Below are 20,000 nucleotides of genomic sequence, written 5' to 3'. Positions count from 1 at the left end.
ACACAAACAAACACACACACACAAACACAAACACACACAAACACAAACAAACACACACACACACACACCACACACACACACACACAACACACACACACACACACACACACACACAAACACAAACACACACACACACAAACACAAACAAACACACACACACACAAACACACACACTGCAGACTCAGGGGGTTTGCAGTAGGAGTCAATTAAAGGAGCTCCCCATTGTAATTACACTGTGTTAGATATACTGGCCCACTGGGACATGAGTGTGTGTTTGTTTGTCCTTCCTCCTCCTGTCATCTTCCACTCCCACTCTTTTACTCTCTCTGCATCTACACCTGGGGGTGTTTTGAGGGAGGGGCTCATTAAACCCTAAATTCCCCTTTGGTCTCTCTAAATAAGAGGTCAAATACAGAGATTGTTCTATTACTAGGATCCTTTTAAATGAGGTGGAGCATAAATTTAATGAACGCAGAACAGAAGAATATCAGAAGTATATCATATCAAAGGACAAACCAAGAGTGCTTAATTTTAGTATTTAATTCTATTTACCATTATCATTCAAAGTATTGTTGCCAAAAAACATGAAAAAAAATAAAATCACTTCACACCCTATCAATGTGCCTCCTCTCTCTCTGCCCATGTGTCTCATCTGTCTCTTCCTCTTTCTTATCCTGTTCGCTCTGGGTCAGAAAAACTGCTGACACATCTAAACCTGCTCTGCCAGATTCAATCAATACAAAAACACTATGTCACTACAACACACACACACACACACACACCCACACAAACACAGACACACACACACACACACACAGACACTCTGAAAAAGAGCGCTGACAGACATCCATATTTTTTGTGTCTAAGCTATTTTACCCAAATAGCAATTTCATTTTGCATAGTTACAGGGTAGTGGCAGCAAGTTAGGACAGTTACAGAGAACCTCACGTGTTAATATGTGCTGGATCACAGCTGCATTTTGGTGTATGGTTTTGATATTACTGACTTCAATCTCTAAAATTTATAGCATCACACAGTTATATGTGAATGCAATCACATTCATCACATCTGTCCCCTCGACCCTCTTTTTCATGGCTGTTAAGTGCACATACGCTTCTTTGTCGACACAGCAGAAAAACAAAAAGTGACATTTGCCTAATGATGAGAATCGTAATTGGCTGCTCAGATTTAATTCTGAACTGATGTGTATGGACAGACGTGAGGTTTAGACTGTCTTTGATGCTCTGCAACATATAATATCTTACTGAAGGGTAAACTGTTCCATTAATTCAAGAGAACAATTTACTCATTTGTATGTAAGTGTGCACAATCGGATATAGTGCAATGATCAACAGTCACTCTTTATCTCCATGGTAACACTAGCCACTGGCCAATGGTAGATGAGCCAAGTAAAGAGGTGTACAGTAAGTCTGTGTTATAAATGGCTATACGACATTGTGTGTGTGTGTGTATGTGTGTGTGTATGTGTGTGTATGTGTGTGTGTGTGTGAGTGAAAGAGAGAGAAAGAGCGTGTTTGACCTTCTCACACACACACACACACACACACACGTGAGCTGACAAAATCTCATGAGAACTGCGGTTCTTGAACTACAAAAATATTATTTCTTGTTATCCCTATTACAATTAGTTGTGATAAGTCTATTAGTGAGTACAGTGGTAAACAGGCAGATAAAACACATCTCTTCCATGCTCCTGAAGACATCATCAGTAATGTAATCTGGGGTCATTGGGTGTTTTGGGTCTTTCAACATCAGATGCCCGTGTCCAGGCAACCCAGTATGATCAACCTTGACTTGTGGGTTGCCTGGGTGACATTTGCTCATCCCCATGGATCTGCTATCCTTGTCCAGACCCATCTGAAAATTTAATTAGTGAACTTTAGAGGTGCTGGGTATTTTGTTACCTTTTGACTGTGCCAGGCACCCTGTTTCTCGTCTGTATGCTAACCCTAAACTGGCTGGCTGCTGTAGTAGCTGTATATTCAGTACAGACGTGAGAGTCGTAAATATACTGTGGATGTAAATGTATTACACTTTTACATTTTGTGATATCATCTTTTAAAAACAACTGCCACAACTGTCATTTTGCAATAACTCAGTATTTCCACAGAAATGTAATAGTTATTCACAACAGTAAGTCTATTTTCTTATTTTTGTTTCTGTGTCAATGGAGAGACTGAAGCATGTGTACGTGTGTGTGTGTGTGTGTGTGTGTGTGTGTGTGTGTGTCTGTATCCACACCCACACAGTCTTATTTGGGTTCCTAATGAGCTGCTGATGTTTAACAAGAGGAAGCACAGCATGAATGCCCATTAAAAAGGAGAGAGTAGAAACCACAACTACAAAATGCAACTGAGATCTCATCTCTGCAGCCACTGCGGGACACCAATTCAACATACTTAAAACAAAAGCAGGCATACATTTATTTTCTGGTCCCTGACCTTTAAAAATAATCCTCTTCATAATGAGGTGCAGCGAATAGGCATTTGGGGTTTCCAAGTTTTTTACGCACATTTGCACTTTAAAAGATGGCAAAAACATAAATGTTGCAAACACACACAGACAACTTGAAAGTCGGCGAGGTGTGTCTCACTGTCCCTGAATAGAACTGAGGGTTTCGTGCTTGGCTGTGGTTTAAGAAGAGGAGACAGAGAGAGGGAGATGAGAGACAGATGAGAGGGAGAACGAGGGAATGAACCCTGAGGAAACTAATTTATATTCAGGATGGAAATAAAAGGATTGATGGTTAAGCATTCTTCAGCTGGATACTTTACAGGCCTCTGTGTCTTTGTTTCACAAGACATCACTCATGGAAGCTTTACATAACTTGTTAATGACCCGCAGAGAAAGACGGGAGAACAGGGAGAGAGGACGGGTGAGTGGGTGGATGGGTGCATACTCTAACCTGTGATGGGACCTGAAGCTGGACAGCTTTACTGTAGCTCATTGAGGCACTGAGAAACTGGCAGCCAAGGAAACTCTGAAAGCATTCCCAACCCATTTCATGAACCAAAACACTGATTTCCAGCCAGCTACTCTTCTGTTCAGCATTTCTGAGGATGATCCTGTGTTCTGACCTTGTGGTGGAGGCAAAGGCAAAAACCTAACTCTACTCAATAATGTATCACATTACTATTTGCATTTGTCAAAGTGATATTTTGAGACAGCACTGATATTTAATGCAGAATATTTAGCTAATACAAGCAGAAAAAAGCGATAATGTGTGTCCTCCTTATCCGTACACACTAAACACTCAAAATGCCAAACTCTGTGTTCTGGTACATCCACACACACACTCATAATCAGACTCAACTTGTCAGTTTTTAAGGGACTATATGTGGCATCTCAGCATGTATCAGTCAACAAATTAATATTGAGAAATGCATAATCAACATAAATAAATGAAACCAAAACCAGCGGAGTGGAAGTCATCCATGCAGTGTGTTTTCATTTGCTGTCATGAGGATCAGATTTCATGAGACAGTTGCTTAAAGGCTTTGTGCCAGAAAACAGAAGAGAAATACTGTTGTTCCGCTCCAGCACCTATAAACAGCAAGGACATCATACCATTCTGAAGGCAGCGTATCAGCCCACAGTGTCACTAAACAAAAGTGTCACCCCCAATCTATGGGATATGGAAAGTATTCCTCGAAAGATCTATTCACAAAACTGCTGAGAGGATCTTTTACCTTACACTAAAGTAGATAAACCTGAAAATTGAACTTTGTCACCGACCGACCTTTATATTTGACCGACCTGTCAATAAGACTTTGAAATGTAATCTTTTTAAAGATTCAGGTCAGTTACTGAGGCTAAGTTAATCATAAGGCTCATGAGGCTGAAAAAAGTACCAAAAGAATCTCTACTTCCCTCGAGTCCACAATTGCCAAATGGACAATTGCAAAACTATCAGTTTTTTTCCTGCAGAAAACCCTGCAGTGTGTTTGTTTGGCTCTTGTTTGAAGTTATAACAGAATTCAAGCAGTGATGGTATATTATCATTATTATGGTTAATATGTTTTTTTAAATATATTATTATTTATCTTTAATATACTGTAAATATAAATATATATTTATCTGCACACAGTAAATGCCAAAATAAGTCCATGAAAATACGACATTAGCTGTGAGACAATAATTTAGTAAACAACAAAACATAAACTGTGAAATATAACAAATGAATGCTGCTATCAGTGGCAGAGTGGCCATCTGGAGTACCTGCACATTTCCCAATGGGCCACTCAAACTGTTATGAAAAGATTAAAAAATGTCTCATGCTGTGTGATCTTGCATTAGTTTGGCCTGCCAGCTCCAGACAGTGTGTGTGTGTGTTTATAGCAGGGATATAAATTCATTAAATCTCACAAGTGTATCTCTGCTCCCATATACTAGAATTACAATCTTAGCAGGCAATATAAAAAATTGGATAAATGTGGACACAGACCAATTTTTAGGTTTCCATGTTGTATTTTGGAATTACATATATGTACAACTCATATACCAATGCTTCATTTTAAATGTTTTAAGAAATATTATATCAATAATAATTTATTTGCTATACAGGGGCTGGATATAATAACATGAACAGATACATAGGTCCAAAAGGTGAGATCTGTTACACAGCTGTTTAAATAGATTATTCATATTATTGTTTTTATCTCTTTCCCTGTCTGTTAATATTGTAATTTATGTTTGTTAGCACATGGGCAACAGGACAGAAACACTCGGGTTATCAGCAACAGGCTGGATATACTGCATGTCAGATGGACTGATGATAGACAGCCCTTGTATGGAGTTCTCTTTCATTAACAAGTGTCAAATACGACTTTAACAATTAAGCTCCATGAGCACATATTGTGGGACATCAGTATTTGCAATGGAACAGATAATTTGGTTCATTCAGTGATAGCCTGAGCCTTTATTAAACACCCAGCCTTTGTGTGAGAGGACTGATAAAAGGATCATGAGGACAGGAGCCGATAACCCACAGCGCTGAGTAATGATAAATGTAAAGATGAATATACCAGAGGGATGACCAGCCAGCAAAAATGCCACCATGTGTATGATTACATTGTCTTCGCTGCAGAACTCTTCACCAAAACACAGAAGCATACCACATATTGTTTAATTCTTCACTGGAGTTTCAAGGTGGTAGACGGTGCAGATAAAATGGTGTGACTTCTTTATCTGGATTTCTTTATTTGGGCTACTTGTTATCAGCAATGGGCCAACTTACACACCATAACTATGTTAAAATATCTCTACAAATGAAAGAGTGGACCGTGTCATTTATGACTAAGGCACAAGAAGTCCTATTCTCCTGTTCCCACTGTTGCCACAAGAGCCATGTTTAACCTTTTATCACAAAGATGAGCAGTTTCAGATCCTTGTTAAGGGTCAGGAAACAGCAAAAGGCTCATGATCCCAGGTTGGAATAGTGAACATGTGCAGACCATTTCACCCCAACAGCAGACACAGGTCTTTCCCGGGTCATAATGAGCTTAACCTGTTTTAGAAATCTCACTTTCTCGAACATCCCTCTGGAAGACATTCAGGAAATTAGACAAAATCCACACTCACGCGTTTGTATGTTATCAGCCTCTATCCCTGTTTCCATCCCTCTGAACCACCAAAGAACAGTAATTACTGTAAACGTCGGAGCAACAGAGGAGAGAGCAGAGAAAGCGCGAGGGAGGATAAAGGAGACGAGAGAGATAATGGCTGTCGCAGCTGGAGCCAAAAGCTGTTCATTAAACCAACCCCACCCCCAACTCACACTCACACATGGCACTGCAATGCACATCAGAACATAGATACAATACACATATACATGCCTATCTCCTGCAACACATTGGTGTTCAGATCACTTTGCAGAAGTAAGCAACATTCAGATTAGCATTCACAATTATTCAAATTTTCAGTAGTTCCTCCTCTAATCTTTCTTAATTTTCTCATTCTATCCTTTCCCAATTTCCTTGTCTTTTTTCCTGCAATCACTCCATTTTCCTCCACCCTTTCTTCTTCTTCTTCTTCTTCTTCATGCACTCTCTCCATGTCCATGCCTCTTTGTCTTGTCTCTGTAACTCCCCTTTCTTTGCCCTTGATCGTTTCCATCTCTTTCAGTTCTTTCCTTCCATACTTTTTTCCCCCCTTTCTTTCCCCCAGTTTGCTCGTTTCCTCTTCCATTCTTCACCTTCTTCTCTTCACCTCTCCCCACGAGCCCACGCACTGTGCAGCCTATCTAAGTCAATTAAACAAATGGTTTTTATTTTCTCTTCCTATTATACTGTCTGTCGCTGCATTCATGATGGACTTAAAGCCATTCATTACACTAAGCTGTACGTGTGTGTGTGTGTGTGTGTGTGTGTGTGTGTGTGTGTGTGTGTGATTTCGCAAAGCATAAGCTAATTAGGTAGCACCCATGGCACTGCCAGCTACAATGGCAGACCAAGGAAATGTTAGAGAGATAAGGCTGAACATACTAACACGTACAGACAAGGATTATTGTAATGACTTCAGGCAAACACACATGTGCAAGGCACAGGGATATTCTAATGTATGGGGTCAAATCAAGCAAACTTTCTTTTTGCACCCTCTTTTTTTGCACATATATTTTTAATTGACTCTGTAATTTCCTCCCCCTTTCCTTGATTTCTCCCTTCCTTAGGTCATTTATTTAGAAAATACATCAGTTGTATTTCAGCACAAGATATTCTTTGTCCCATGTAAAACATTTGGAGAGTGATAACTTTTCCATTTGTTAAGGTATGCTAGTCTGACAGTGTCTGCATCTCATTTAGTCGCTCAACAGATGGTCAATAAATATAAAGGAAAGCCATGAGAATAAATTACTCCTACACACAAACAAGAAAGTTATACTCACACATCTACAACGCACATCTGTCCACACAGAGAATTACACCTACACACAGATATGCAAAGCTATATTACGACAAACCCGACACACACACAGAAAATTGTAAGAACCCCAAAAAGGAGAGTCAACACACACAAATAGAAAGTTACACCTACACACACACACAAGAACCCAGACTCATTTCTGCTTGTGTAATTGAAGCCACAACAGTTTTCAGCAGTGGTGTAAATTTATTGGCTCCACACTTACACATGACATCAGGTACTTGTGTGTGTGTCTGTGTGCAGCAGATCTGTGATGAATCATCTCATCGTGTCTATACAAAGGTAATAAACAATACAACACACTGTTCAACAGGGAGACGCCTTGCTTCCACCATGGTCAAATGAGGTGTAGGTGTGTGTGTGTGTGTGTCTGTGTGTGTGTGTGTGTTAGTGTGTGTGTGTTTCCCAAGAGGCCCAGTTACAGCCTCATACACACAGAACCATAAATACAGCAACTTCAAACCTTTTATCGAGCAGAGTTTGTTCTCCCTGTTCCTATCCTTCTCCTTTTCACTTTCCTCAAGTTTTCTGCTTTTGCCCATTTTCCATCTTGTGCTTTTATTCTTCCCCTTATCCTCTATGCCCCTGTGAGTACTTTATTTCATCCTGTAAGACTCTCTCCCTCTCATCTATTTTTCTCTTTTCCTCACAATCCTTTTACCTCCGGCCTTCGCTACTACAAATGAGGAGCCAACATTTTCCATTCAACCTTTTGTATCAATCACATGAGAAAACTACAATAATTCACAGCAATCAGGGCTTCCAAAAGCTTCCACTGATAAACTTTTGTACAGTACAACTTCGGAAGTCAAAACTCTGAGAAACAATGTCATTTTCCTCTGAGATAAGACTCGACAGGACGGTTATTGTGCAAAGTCACAGATTGTATTTTTCTCCTGGTCTGAATGAAGTATTTATCACAGACTGTATCTGAAACCATTGCACACAAGTCTTGGTGAATGCACACAAAACTCACAATGAACACCTGATTGAGCATGTAGTAGATGAGGCATGTTATGTAGCTCATGTGGTGGAAGAAGCATTCAGATCCTTTACTAATGTAAAATACAATACAATACAGCAATGTAAAAATATCAATTACAAGTGCAAGTCCTCCATGAAAAATCTTACTTAAGTAAAAGTACATATGTATTAGCAGCAACATGTAGTTTAAGTAATAAAATAAAAGTACTGGATTAGTCCCTTTAACTTATATACTATTATATTTGACATCATTACATTGATGAGGTCAAATATGTCAATAGTACAATATTTCCTTCTGTAATGTCATGGAGTGGAAGATTAAAGTATAACCATGAAATTGAAAAACCCAAGTACCTAAAAATTGTACTTAAGCAGTACTTGAGTAAATGTACTTAGTTACTTTCCACCACTGCCTGATTCTCAGTTTGTTTAAGAAAAATCATATTCTGTTACACGCCCAAACTGCATATCTACTAATACTTCTCATGTCAGACTATGGAGCAGACTGCTCACTTTATTCTGTGCACCAAGTGTGCTTAGGTGTATGCAGGGACAGTCCACAGTATGGATTTTATGAAATGGTATCACCATCCATACAAGTTCATACTGTATTTTCTATACCTCAAGATTCTCAAATTCAAATGCTGACACTGGTCTGTAAAAAAAAAAACTGAGCTTTGAGGTGTCATTCAAAAGCTATATACAGTATAATGCACATATCAAAAGATGCAGTTAAAGAGACTTGGCCTGAGAGCCAATGAAAAGAGGAAGTGTCAGTCAAGTAGAGAAATGATGATCAGGCAGCAGGGAGCGAATGAATGAAGCTGAGGGAGCGGGAGCGAGACGCATAGGAGCAGGTTTAGAGCAGATAGAGAGGTGTGTAGGTGTGTGTTTTATGGGGAAGCATGTTGGCCATGTAAGGAGTATGTGTGAGAAATGGGTTTCAAGCCAGCAAGGGCTGATGCAGCATAACAGTAAGTTCACACATGAACATGCAGACATGGACACACATGCACACACACACACACACCCTTGTCTTCCTATATTTGTGGGGACCTGTCATTGAACTAATATGTTCCCTAGCCCCTTAACTTTAACCATTACAACTGAATGCCTAACCCTACAATAAACCGAATTCTAACCTGAACCCTAAAACCAGGCATTAACCCTCAAACAGCCATTTACACTTGTGGGGTCCAGATTCGAACCACACATAATATAATATAGTAAAACAAGCCCACACACTCACAAATACAGACAAAGACACACACATACACACACATATATATATATATATATACACACACATAAATGTTAGTTTAAACATACACACACACAAACACACACACATGCTCACTCCAGAGAGTGGAAGTTGCTTGAGGGAAGCAATAAAATGTGTTGTGGCCAGATCTCATCTGTCACTGCTTATTGCAGCACTGCAGTCTGACCAAAACACACACACACACCCACACACACACACCCCTCTGTAGTCCACAGCAACACACAACAGTGCAGAACATGGTCCAAACACACACACATCCCTCGGCAGTCTATCTGCATCACTGCACAGTGCTGCATGCACACACAGACACACACACGCACACACACAAACACAGACACACACAAACATATAAACTCCCTCTCTCTTTGCTTCCCTTGGTTATATTAAGAGCAGTAATGATGCTGTGGCATTACTTCATTGTGTGTATCAGTGTGCATGCATGTATGTGTTGGTGCTGGTGTTGTGGACAGAGTAGCTATTAACATAAAGAATGGTTTTATAGCACAAAACACTCCCCCACTGTAAAAAAGACTAGATCCCCAACACACACACACACACACACACACACTAATGACCTATTTTGTAAAGCACACTGAACATTCCCAGTACACAATAATAAACTCCTCATTTGTTATGTACTTAAGCCATTAAGGGGAGAGGGAGAGAGCACAAGGAGAGGAGGAGTAGAGAGGGGAGAATGAAAAGAGGAAGAAGACAAAGGGCTGCACGTGAAGAGAAGAAGAATCAGAAGAATCAGAAGTATCATTGTGATAGTTAATGTAGATGAGAGATACAATAAGAACAATAAGAGAAACCGCAAGAAGACAGCCGGAAGGATAAAGACAGGAAGAAAGTGAAATGAAGGACTTCTCCACTTCTTCAGCTGGCCAGTACAGGATGCTGTCCATGCAATGACAGTGCCCCCTATCGGCAGCCTATAGAATACCACTATGGATATGGGCAAATCTGCATGACATCCAGGTTGAAGTTCCCTGCATTTCTGTTGTGCTTTATTGTAGGTTTTGGCTGTGTCTGTCTCTGCATTGCCCATGTAGAGCTGATGTGATTGGAGCTTTGGCTGAGTGGGTGTCGCATGGGTTTGGAATTAGCTGCATGTGCGTGTTCTTGTTCCCAATTTGTTCTTTTTTGTTGTTTGGTTTAATACTTTCAAAGCCATCACAGGTGGTTCAGAAACAACTTCTTTTTAAACCTTTCACAGATGTTTAAAAAAGGCTTAACATCCTGTCTGTGTACAATAATTACAGTAAATGTGACTATGTAAAGTGATCCTGTAAATGTCACCCCCTTTTTCTCCCACACAAGAGGTCAGTTTGAAAATACTGACTTAATAAAATAACTGGTGACATCATTATGAGGTTATATAGGAGGCCAGGTCCAGTGTTATTCTTTACACATATGCAAGTACATGAGAGTCCACTCAGGTCTGAGTGATGTGAATTGCGTCATCAGAGGGTGTAGGCGAGGCTCTGTGGTGCCAACAGCCGTCCATGTGCACGTCCACAAAGGAGGCTAAAAAGCTGACAATGAAATATGAACTGTGACATCAGCCTATAATCATCTGAAATGTGACATCGTCTTCGAGGTCACAGAGTAAGTTTATACATTAGAAGTGATGACATTCGAGCATTTACACATGAATGCTTAGTGGTATATTATATATTATATTGTACTGTTCTTGTTGTTGTTGTTGTTGTTGGGGATATATTTTCTGATTATAAAGCTCATTTCCATATCATCTTTAAACTTATCGAGGGAAATCCAGCAGGACTCAAGCTAAAAGCATAGCACAACTATTGGTGCTCAGTAAATAAATAAATAAATAACTAAATGGCAGGTGACAAATCAAGCATAACTGCCTACAATAATGTCTGACGCGTGACATCATCTGTAATGTCACAGATGCAGGAAACCATTCACAGTTACAGGCAGAACACTGCAGACATTCTGTTATGCTAACTGCTAAATGATTAAAATCTCATGCCCTTGGCTCTTGTTTTTGAAAAGTATCACCCTGTGACAATTTATGTTAACTGACAAAGTAGCTGTGACACACAGTGCATTTCCTGCTCTCTTTTAATCTCTCCCTCCCTCTATCTGTATGACTTCCTCTTCTCTTCTCCCTGCCGCATCTCTCTCTCTGTTCCCCTCTTGTTTTCTCTCACAAACTCTTCGTCCCTTTCTTCTTCTGTTTAATCCACTCAACGTAGTTGGCTCTTCATCTCCCTCAAACTGGAGCCGAATTCCCATGGGAATCTTGAACCGCATTTAATCAGCAGTTTTCCAGTTTTCCCAGCTTCAAATCCAATCCCACGCCCGCACGCCCGCACGCACGCCCACACGCGCACACACACACACACACACACACACTTATCCATATCTCATCTAACATTCTGTCTCTATTACTTTCTCACTACACCCTCATAATTCTTTACATGCAAAAACATGCAAACAGATCCATGCTCAAAAATATGAGTGTGTTTGTACGAAACAAGAATAAGAGTCGACAGCCATAACAACAGCTGTGAGGTTGTAATGCTCATTGTAAACCAAATTGTGTGAGTCAGAGTTTATGTTTTATCTGTAAGCATCATGGTGAAGTGAATAAAAATGGTAGTGGTTTGTAAGGCAATGGTAGTCATATTGAAATGCTTTAGTGACAGTGTTAATATGCTGCTGTTGTTATTTTGCAGGTTTTTGATCATAAATCAAAGTGTTGTAAAAAAGGCCTGATGGTAATGCTAGTAATAAAGTTATTACCTCTGCCAAGGAGGTTACAGTCATGGTCAGAATTATTGGCATCTGACATTGAAGTCATTGGACTGACTTGACTTGGTTGTTCAACAGAAACATTTTCAGAAATAAAATATATATATATATATATATATATATATATATGTTGGCATCCATGAATTTTAAGTATAGAATTTAGAATATTTTCAGAAATAAATGCAAATGAACCAAGTTTGTATCAGTCAGAATATTCAATAAAATGTCCAAAGTTATTGAACAACAACAAAAAACAAAAATGTTTTCATATAATGAAATAAAAAATACAGACGTAAAATGTACCGCATACACAATTGGCATCCTTTTGTTGAATTTAGATGAGTTCCTCAAGCAAAACAAATGATAGGACAAATAGTAGGGCTCCATGAGCAAAAGTCAAGGAGGACATCACTCTTGAAAGAAAGGCAGAAAAAGGCAAGCATCTCAGCACTTTGTATATTTGGCTTCACATAACCATCTTTCCTATATATCTAAACACTGTCTTTAAAGTCAAATGCAAATTAAGTTTTGGATATTGAAAAAATTATTAGATGAAATAAGTAGATGGTTTATTGCTTTGAGTATAGAGCAGCTATGTCATGTAGTTTATGGGTGAGTATTGCTCATTTGCAACGTTCACTCTGAGCTCATTCACCTGGCTGCTTTCAATTAATGCTTGCACATATACAATCATTGTGATGGGACAAACACAACACGTACACACACTTGTTGAAATTCAAACACCTTGGAGCCATGAAGTCTCAGAGGAGTCAGGCATCAGATCACACAGTGAAATCCAGACAAACACGTCCTTGCACACATAACAACTTGCGGTTTAAATTCTAGTGAAGGCATCTGGTGTGTTTTAAGAGAGTAAGACCTGAGGTTGTTCTGGGAATACACACACACACACACACACACACACACACACACACACACACACACACACACGGATCTAATCACAGATGCTAGCAAAATCTTAGATACATGTCAGGGTCCGTCCAAAAGCAGCCGGGGGATGCTGTCTGTCTTTTTGTGCATGGGTAGGCGTAGTGTCTCCTTGTGTATGTATATTCTCATGTGCGTAAGTGCGCAAAGGTGTTTATGTGTCTATTTATATTGTGTTTACATGCATTTAGCCCACCTTTGCAATAAGGCTGAGAGGTTCTTGGCAGGAGGATGGCAGTGCTGATGTCATTTCCTGTGCCAGGTCAGGTATTTCCGGTTGCAGGTACATCTCTAACATGGAAGCCAGCTGAGACAAACCTTGTTCCTTCTGTTCAGACATGGAATTCAGGTCTGTGGTGAAAAAAAAGAAATGAATAAGTAAAAATCGCCTGGCTGTCCCTGTGAGAAATGTGCAGAAAGAGATTTAGAACAAGCAAACTTTGTCTTCTGCTTTGACACTGACAGACACAGAAATACACCCATCTCTAACAGCAGAAATATGATGGTGAGGGCTGCCATTTTTTTATTGAACCGGTATTAGATTCACACAAACACACACACACAAGACTTACGTGATTCATGCTCTTCCAAAGTGTATAGTTCTTCACTACTGCCCTTAGATGTTTTTAACTAGAGGGAAGGGGAAGAAGAAGAAAGTGCTTTTCATCCTTTAAGTTACAAGGTCATCATAACACAGTAGCAATGTGCAGCACTTCACAACTAGCAGGATTATTGCATCTTTCTTGGTGCACATTATTGTGAAAGTGTCTGTCTGTAGGAAACTCCAGAAACATACCAAGGCAAAGATGAGTCTCGCAGCCAAACGGACTGAATCAGTGGGAATTCTGGGTAGCAGGTTCTGCAGACATTTACACTCTCTCTTATGGCTAGACCATGCTTGTTTCTGCAAGAGAAGGGCATTTTAACAGATTGACACAAACAAACATATACACACACACACTTTCATACACACACACACACACACACACACACACACACACTTTCATACACACACACACACACACACACACACACACACACTTTCATACACACACACACACACACACACACACACACACACAAATGATAGTACCTGGCAAGTGGCATTGCAGTAGCGAGCCGTCTTACACTGGGAACACCTCAACAATGTCTCACGTCTAGACAGAAGGAGAGAGAAAAAGATTTATCATTCTGCACATACTGTCAACTGAACTTAAACAAATCTGGCACTCCAGCATTAAAGAAAACAAAATCATTCAAAGGCTGATTCACTGTTATCAAGAAGCTCTCTACGCCAGAGGTTAAAAAATATTTAAGCTTTCCATACAAAATGAATGACTCAGTGACCAGGAATGGAACCGCAACTTGAGATTTCTAAAATCACAGACGTCAGACTTTCATTACTGTTGCACCATTTAAGTGTCTGAATAAAAACTGTTCAGCTGCTCCGCATACAAAACTGTATTGGTCATAGCTAAGCGGTTACATTAGGAACAGACCCACATATCCACTCAAGCATCCTTTATGCTCCTGTCATTGTCTTGACCTTTTCCCATCAACAATCTTGTCTTATCCTTTTCTGTTTGCTATATTAAGCTGAGTGTGTGCATCCATTACCTAGTTGTATCTACCTGCTCATCTTCTTTTAGATTGTCATCTAAGAGCAATACATTAGCTCCATTCTCCTCTCTGTCAGAGCTTGTTTTTGCATTACAGTACTCGCAGGTGTCTGAGCATCTGTGTGTGCCCGCCTGTGGTGTCTGTTTTTGTGTATATGTACGTTTCCTGCCTCCGAGGTCTGATGTGTCTCTCAGAGTGACACCACTGTCCTTTCCAGTTTGCCTGTCAGTCTGATGACAAGCAAGAGCACAGCAGTGTCTGTCTGCGACACAGCCAATTACAGCCAGTAGACAGTGCATCACTAAAACACACATACAAACACACAAGACAAGATCTGAGTCAAACGACCTCTGCCAGAGTTTGTGTGTGTGTTCGGGCATAGGTTGGTACAATAAATACAGATTATATACATAGGTAATGTGCTTGCAATACATAATATTACAGCAGGGTTTTTTTGTTTTATTTGGCATTTTTGCTTTTATTCAGCAGTAGAGATTGATTGATCGATCAATCAATCAATCAATCAATCTTTAAAAGTACTCCAGTGCTTTCATGGTCATACAATGAATAATTAAAGAATAATTTCAGTTTCCTGTCTAAAAAGAATAGTCAGTTTCACATGACAACACTGAAACCAGTTTTACTTGCTGCAGTCATTCCATGAATGTATGAACAGAGCTGGATTCGGCGCTGCCACTCAGCCGTTCTGCCAATTTGCCCCAGTGGCTACTTGTGGTACTGCAGCGGAAAAAGATGTTTTTTTATCCTCAGCCTATCATTATAAAAGGGACATCTTTAAAACTGTGGAGAGGACAACCCCGACTAAAACTAGGTCAATTATCACTTTATGTTATGATTTTTTTTATCTATGGCTTCATAGATGTAAAACTTTCCCAGAGCCTAGAAAAGTGAAAAGTTTTAATCTATATGATGTCATCCCAGTGTCTATTCCAAGTCTATGGACAAACACTAATGTGCATGTGCAGTGGGCCACACGATGCAGAAGCAATCCTAGAAGCCAGGCTTTTGGCATATCAAATCAAGTAATGATCAAATGACAGTAACAGATCCTTTACTAACATGCTTCAATGAAAGTGATGAGGCAAAATCAACAGTCCTTATATTGTTATTTTGCAAAATCTACTCAAATGTTTATCTGAAAATACCACAAGGATTCAGCAATCTAAGAAACCAAGCAGGTTAATCTTCTTAGTAGTTTTTAAACATACATATTAGTTTAAGATGATACTTTCCCTCTCTTTTTACAATCATTTTTTTAATATGTCACAAAGGAGACAGGCATGACACATGCAACAAATATCCCCAACTGAAATCAAACGGGGCTTGATACGATTACATGGTCTGCACCTTAGACCACTGAGTGACAGGGATGCACCAAATACAGAAGTTTTTTTGTCTTTAACTTTGAATGTCACCTCTGTAACAACATGGTGATGGACCATGTCTGTGTCTGTAGAACTTTATAATCTCATTTTATGCAGTATTTCTGGGCTTCAGTGAGGCACTTCTGCCAGACGCTCAGTCTCACAACTTTGATTTCATCTTGTCAAACACAGTCATGTTGAAAGTCTGCATTTAAAGTGCATTCGAAAGTATTCAGACCCCTTCAATTTTTTCACATTATATTATGCTATTTAAATAAATTTTTTCTGTCATCAATCTACACTCTACACCCCATAATGACAAAGCCAAAACAGAATTTTTGACATTTTTGCAAATTTGTTAAAAGGGAAAGTGAAGTCTGACTGACTGAATATTTTCTCAATGCACTGTAGATGCACAAGTAAGTACTAACAACAACTGACAAGCCCGAATGCTCAGTGACTTGCACTGAAGCGCACGTGTGTGTAAAGGATTTCTCTGCAGTATTAGTGTCATTCCGACACTAGAGCGTACGGGAAGCATGTCGTGGTGGGCAGAGGAGCCTAAGGCTGGTTTGGTATGAGTTCATATACAGTAAGAAATCACTCAGTGTGGTTCATCATACGATGGAGGGGAAATGATAAAGTATTGCTAATTAAATGTGACAATGGATGGTATTATGAGCTTGCACACAGAAAATGAGATAATGGAGAACATGTTATGATGGATGTAAATACACTAGCCCGGGGCTTATCGTACTCAATGTGATATTTGATTAGATTGGACCTACTTATGGATGCAGTGGATGATATTATAAGAACCTTAAAGGCAAAAGCAGACATAGAATATGAATACACACAATGTGGGTCTGACAGAAGGCTGTTGCCTGTCAACATTAGCGACAGAAGTTAAGTGCGTTTCCTCTGACCATGTATCAGTGAGTGACAACACTGGTCTGTTGTTTTTGGCTCGAGGCCACTGTATGCTTGGATTAGTTTCCAAAACACACTCCTCTTTTCTGTTCTGTCCTCCTCACCCTCTTAGTTCCTTAATTTACAGCTTTCCTCTCCATCCATCTCATCTTTTCCTCCCTTTCCCCACCCCCCTCCTGTTATGCCACTGTGTCTTTTTTGCGATGACCTTTCCAGCCTAGAACCCAGTGGTGAATTTATAGTCTCACCCTGGGATGGTGGTTCATGAAAACACAGCTATTCTTGTCATGTTGAGACCGACCAGAAACAGGGAAGCCACCCACAGTGTAAGAAACACATGCCTGCAGTATGTGACGCAAAGCAATAACACCAGATAGGACCACACCAGACCCAAACACGGTCAGGTTCTGTGCAGCTTCAACAGATCCACTGAGAACATAACTCAGACACTAAAGGTTTGGACACATCTTAAGCAGTGGGCTGCTGGGAAGTCCATCCATCTTCCATGACCCCAGACAGGAGGGCTGATGCTGACCACGACCCTTATATTTACCTTTATACATGTTCTTTGTAGCTTAACTTTGTGGGAAATGTTGCGCCTTGGGATGCAATCTTAAACTTAAAGAGCTATTTGGGGAAACCAGGACAGAAACTGTTCAAAATCTGTTTAGGAATGAATTAAATCACAAACATGGAAGTATTATGGGATTTATGGTCATTACTTGAGGCTCCATGCTGAGGTAATGGTAAGTAATACAACAAAGCTAAAAAGAGCTGGAAACAACACAATAGAAAAAGAACACTTGGAAAATGTTATACAAAAATTCAAAGCAGAGTAATTTCTGAAGGACATTTAATGAGGGGGAAAATCAGTTATTCTAAAGGGTTATTCTAATGACTGAAAAGAGAAACACATACCAGTGTTTAAAACTATGCAGCAATCATATTCAAACTAGTTAAGGATTTTGTATATAAATGTTTTTGTAAATATATATTTATAATAAATTTTTCTACATTTTATTTCTCTTTGTTAGCAAGATATGTTGTACATCTAATAAAGTTATGAGGTAATTCTTAAGAAACACTGTAAAAAGGTCAGCCATGAGACAAAGAAGACATTGTTGACTTGTAATGAAAATGGTGAAACTGGCCATTGATGAGTTAAATGATTGAGATTGTCAACACCGTTTCTAAACTATATTAATCTAAAGTGCCCTCCAAACGGTTTCCCTTCGATCTGATCTATACATGAAGCACCAGCTGATCTGATCAGAAAGCCATCTCTGAAACCACCAACACTGCAGCAGTTTCAGATATTTTACAAATATATTAAACTAACATAATTTACCAAAAGTTTCTGACAGATAGGGACAAGCAACCAGATGATATATGCCATGTGATGATAACAAATTTCCAACAGTCAGAATTTCCCATTGTAGGCAATGCTGCAAATCAACGAGCGGGACCGTTTTATGGTAATATTGAGTTTGCAGGAGTTCTGAATCAATGTGATGAAGTGGCCTGATTTCCCTAGTATAGTTCACTGGATTTGCCAAAAAAGACTTAGTTATTTTATTTTTTCATTCCTCAAAATGAGTCTCAAGGAAATTTACTGTATCAAGAAACAAACTATCAAAACTGCAATGCACTAAATTACTACTACCAAGCAATGACATATGGATCCAACAACTGAGTGACATGAGAGAAGAGTAATAATAAAAGGGAGGATGTGAGGCAGACATAATCATTCCAATAATATACTGTTTGTAGTTACTCAGCCACATTAATGCACAGTTGCACCACAGCAACTGTTGTTATGGTGACCGCCTCCAGGCTGAAAAGCTCTCAGCATTTACAGGATATTCACTCAAACACACAAGTGTATATGTGTTAGTCACATGATCCAGGTATTCCAGCAGGACTGAAGAGGTCATATCTTGGCTGAACATAAGTGGACATTCGTGGAACAAAATAACTTTCAGTCAGAAATGTCCTCTTTAGCAGAGAAAAATGTGACATTAATTTTGCTTATTGGCAAATGTGATTTTGAGGGTATCTGAAATATCTAACCATAGTTCCATATCATCAACAACAACAACAACAACAACAACAAAAACACGTTTCTTTTTATAGTATCATCCTGTAGTTCATCAGTTCAACCAAGAGCTCTTTCAGCTGACTGCCTCCTGTTTGTCATTTGGGACCATTTGGTTCGGGAAGAAACAAAACACCCACACATTTCACACACATTATTTCATGATTCAAATACACAGAAATGACTCTGCTCCGGCCTCTAGGCAATAACCAACAAGAATTCAAGATCATACGCTGCTACATACCGTACATACAGTAGGCCTATATACAGTACATAGGCTACAGTATGATACACACACCGATTTAACTCAGTACAAATATAGGTGGACACTAACAGCAGAGCAAGAAGGACCGCAATAAACAGGAAAAGACAGCAAAAAGATATAAACTTCCTTAGTCTTCAGCTCATTAGTGTGCAACAGAACCATAGAAATTACTCATTTTCATAGCGATTATGATTCCCCCTAGGAAACATATCTGTCTCATTTTCAGCCATGTTCTTTTCTGTCATGTTCCCCCCCGTCTTTTTTCATCCATTTCTTTTGCTCTCACTTTGTTCCCCCTGTCTTTTTTCTGCCCTGCTTATCCCTCTATGCCTCCGTCAGATGTTGTGTGAAGTGATAGTCTTCTGGATGGCAGGTCCATGCTTGGTCTATTCTGCCTGGCACAGTAGGAAAACTCATGAATAACATTAGATGGGTTTCATTAGGAACATGCAGAAGGCTGAATTAAAAAATAGACACTTTCTCTGCAACCCCCTCCTCTCCCTCTCAATATCATACTGTCTTATTTTGTGTGTGTGTGTGTCCCCCTCAAATTTTCATTGGGTCATTCATTCAATTTGGATTATCAATGTATCATTTAAGTTGTGCAAAAATGCTTGCTGCTTTTTTCCCCTTTAATATGTTTTTTTCCCTGACATTTACTTGACTAATCAATTAAAAAAAATATCCACATATTAATCCATAATGAGAACAACTGTTTGTTGTAGCCATAATGAAGATCACTGTATAAGTCTATGGCCCCGA

The 20,000-nt window shown here is 39.4% G+C and overlaps 1 protein-coding gene across 1 annotated transcript in view; it reads right to left on the bottom strand.

The window, feature by feature from the left end:
- Positions 1-20,000, bottom strand: part of smyd3 (SET and MYND domain containing 3) — a 66,373-nt gene that overhangs the window by 37,344 nt on the left and 9,029 nt on the right. Inside the window, exons 2-5 of the mRNA XM_056384737.1 lie at positions 14,037-14,100; positions 13,740-13,847; positions 13,516-13,573; positions 13,140-13,294 (exon numbers count right to left, since the gene is read on the bottom strand). Of these exons, the coding sequence (XP_056240712.1) occupies positions 13,140-13,294; positions 13,516-13,573; positions 13,740-13,847; positions 14,037-14,100 (385 nt within the window). The remainder of the gene's footprint in view (positions 1-13,139; positions 13,295-13,515; positions 13,574-13,739; positions 13,848-14,036; positions 14,101-20,000) is intronic.

This window comes from Seriola aureovittata, chromosome 1 (genome assembly GCF_021018895.1).
Source record: "Seriola aureovittata isolate HTS-2021-v1 ecotype China chromosome 1, ASM2101889v1, whole genome shotgun sequence".
In the NCBI taxonomy this organism is placed as follows: Eukaryota; Metazoa; Chordata; class Actinopteri; order Carangiformes; family Carangidae; genus Seriola; species Seriola aureovittata.
This window is presented reverse-complemented; position numbering and strand designations above follow the sequence as displayed.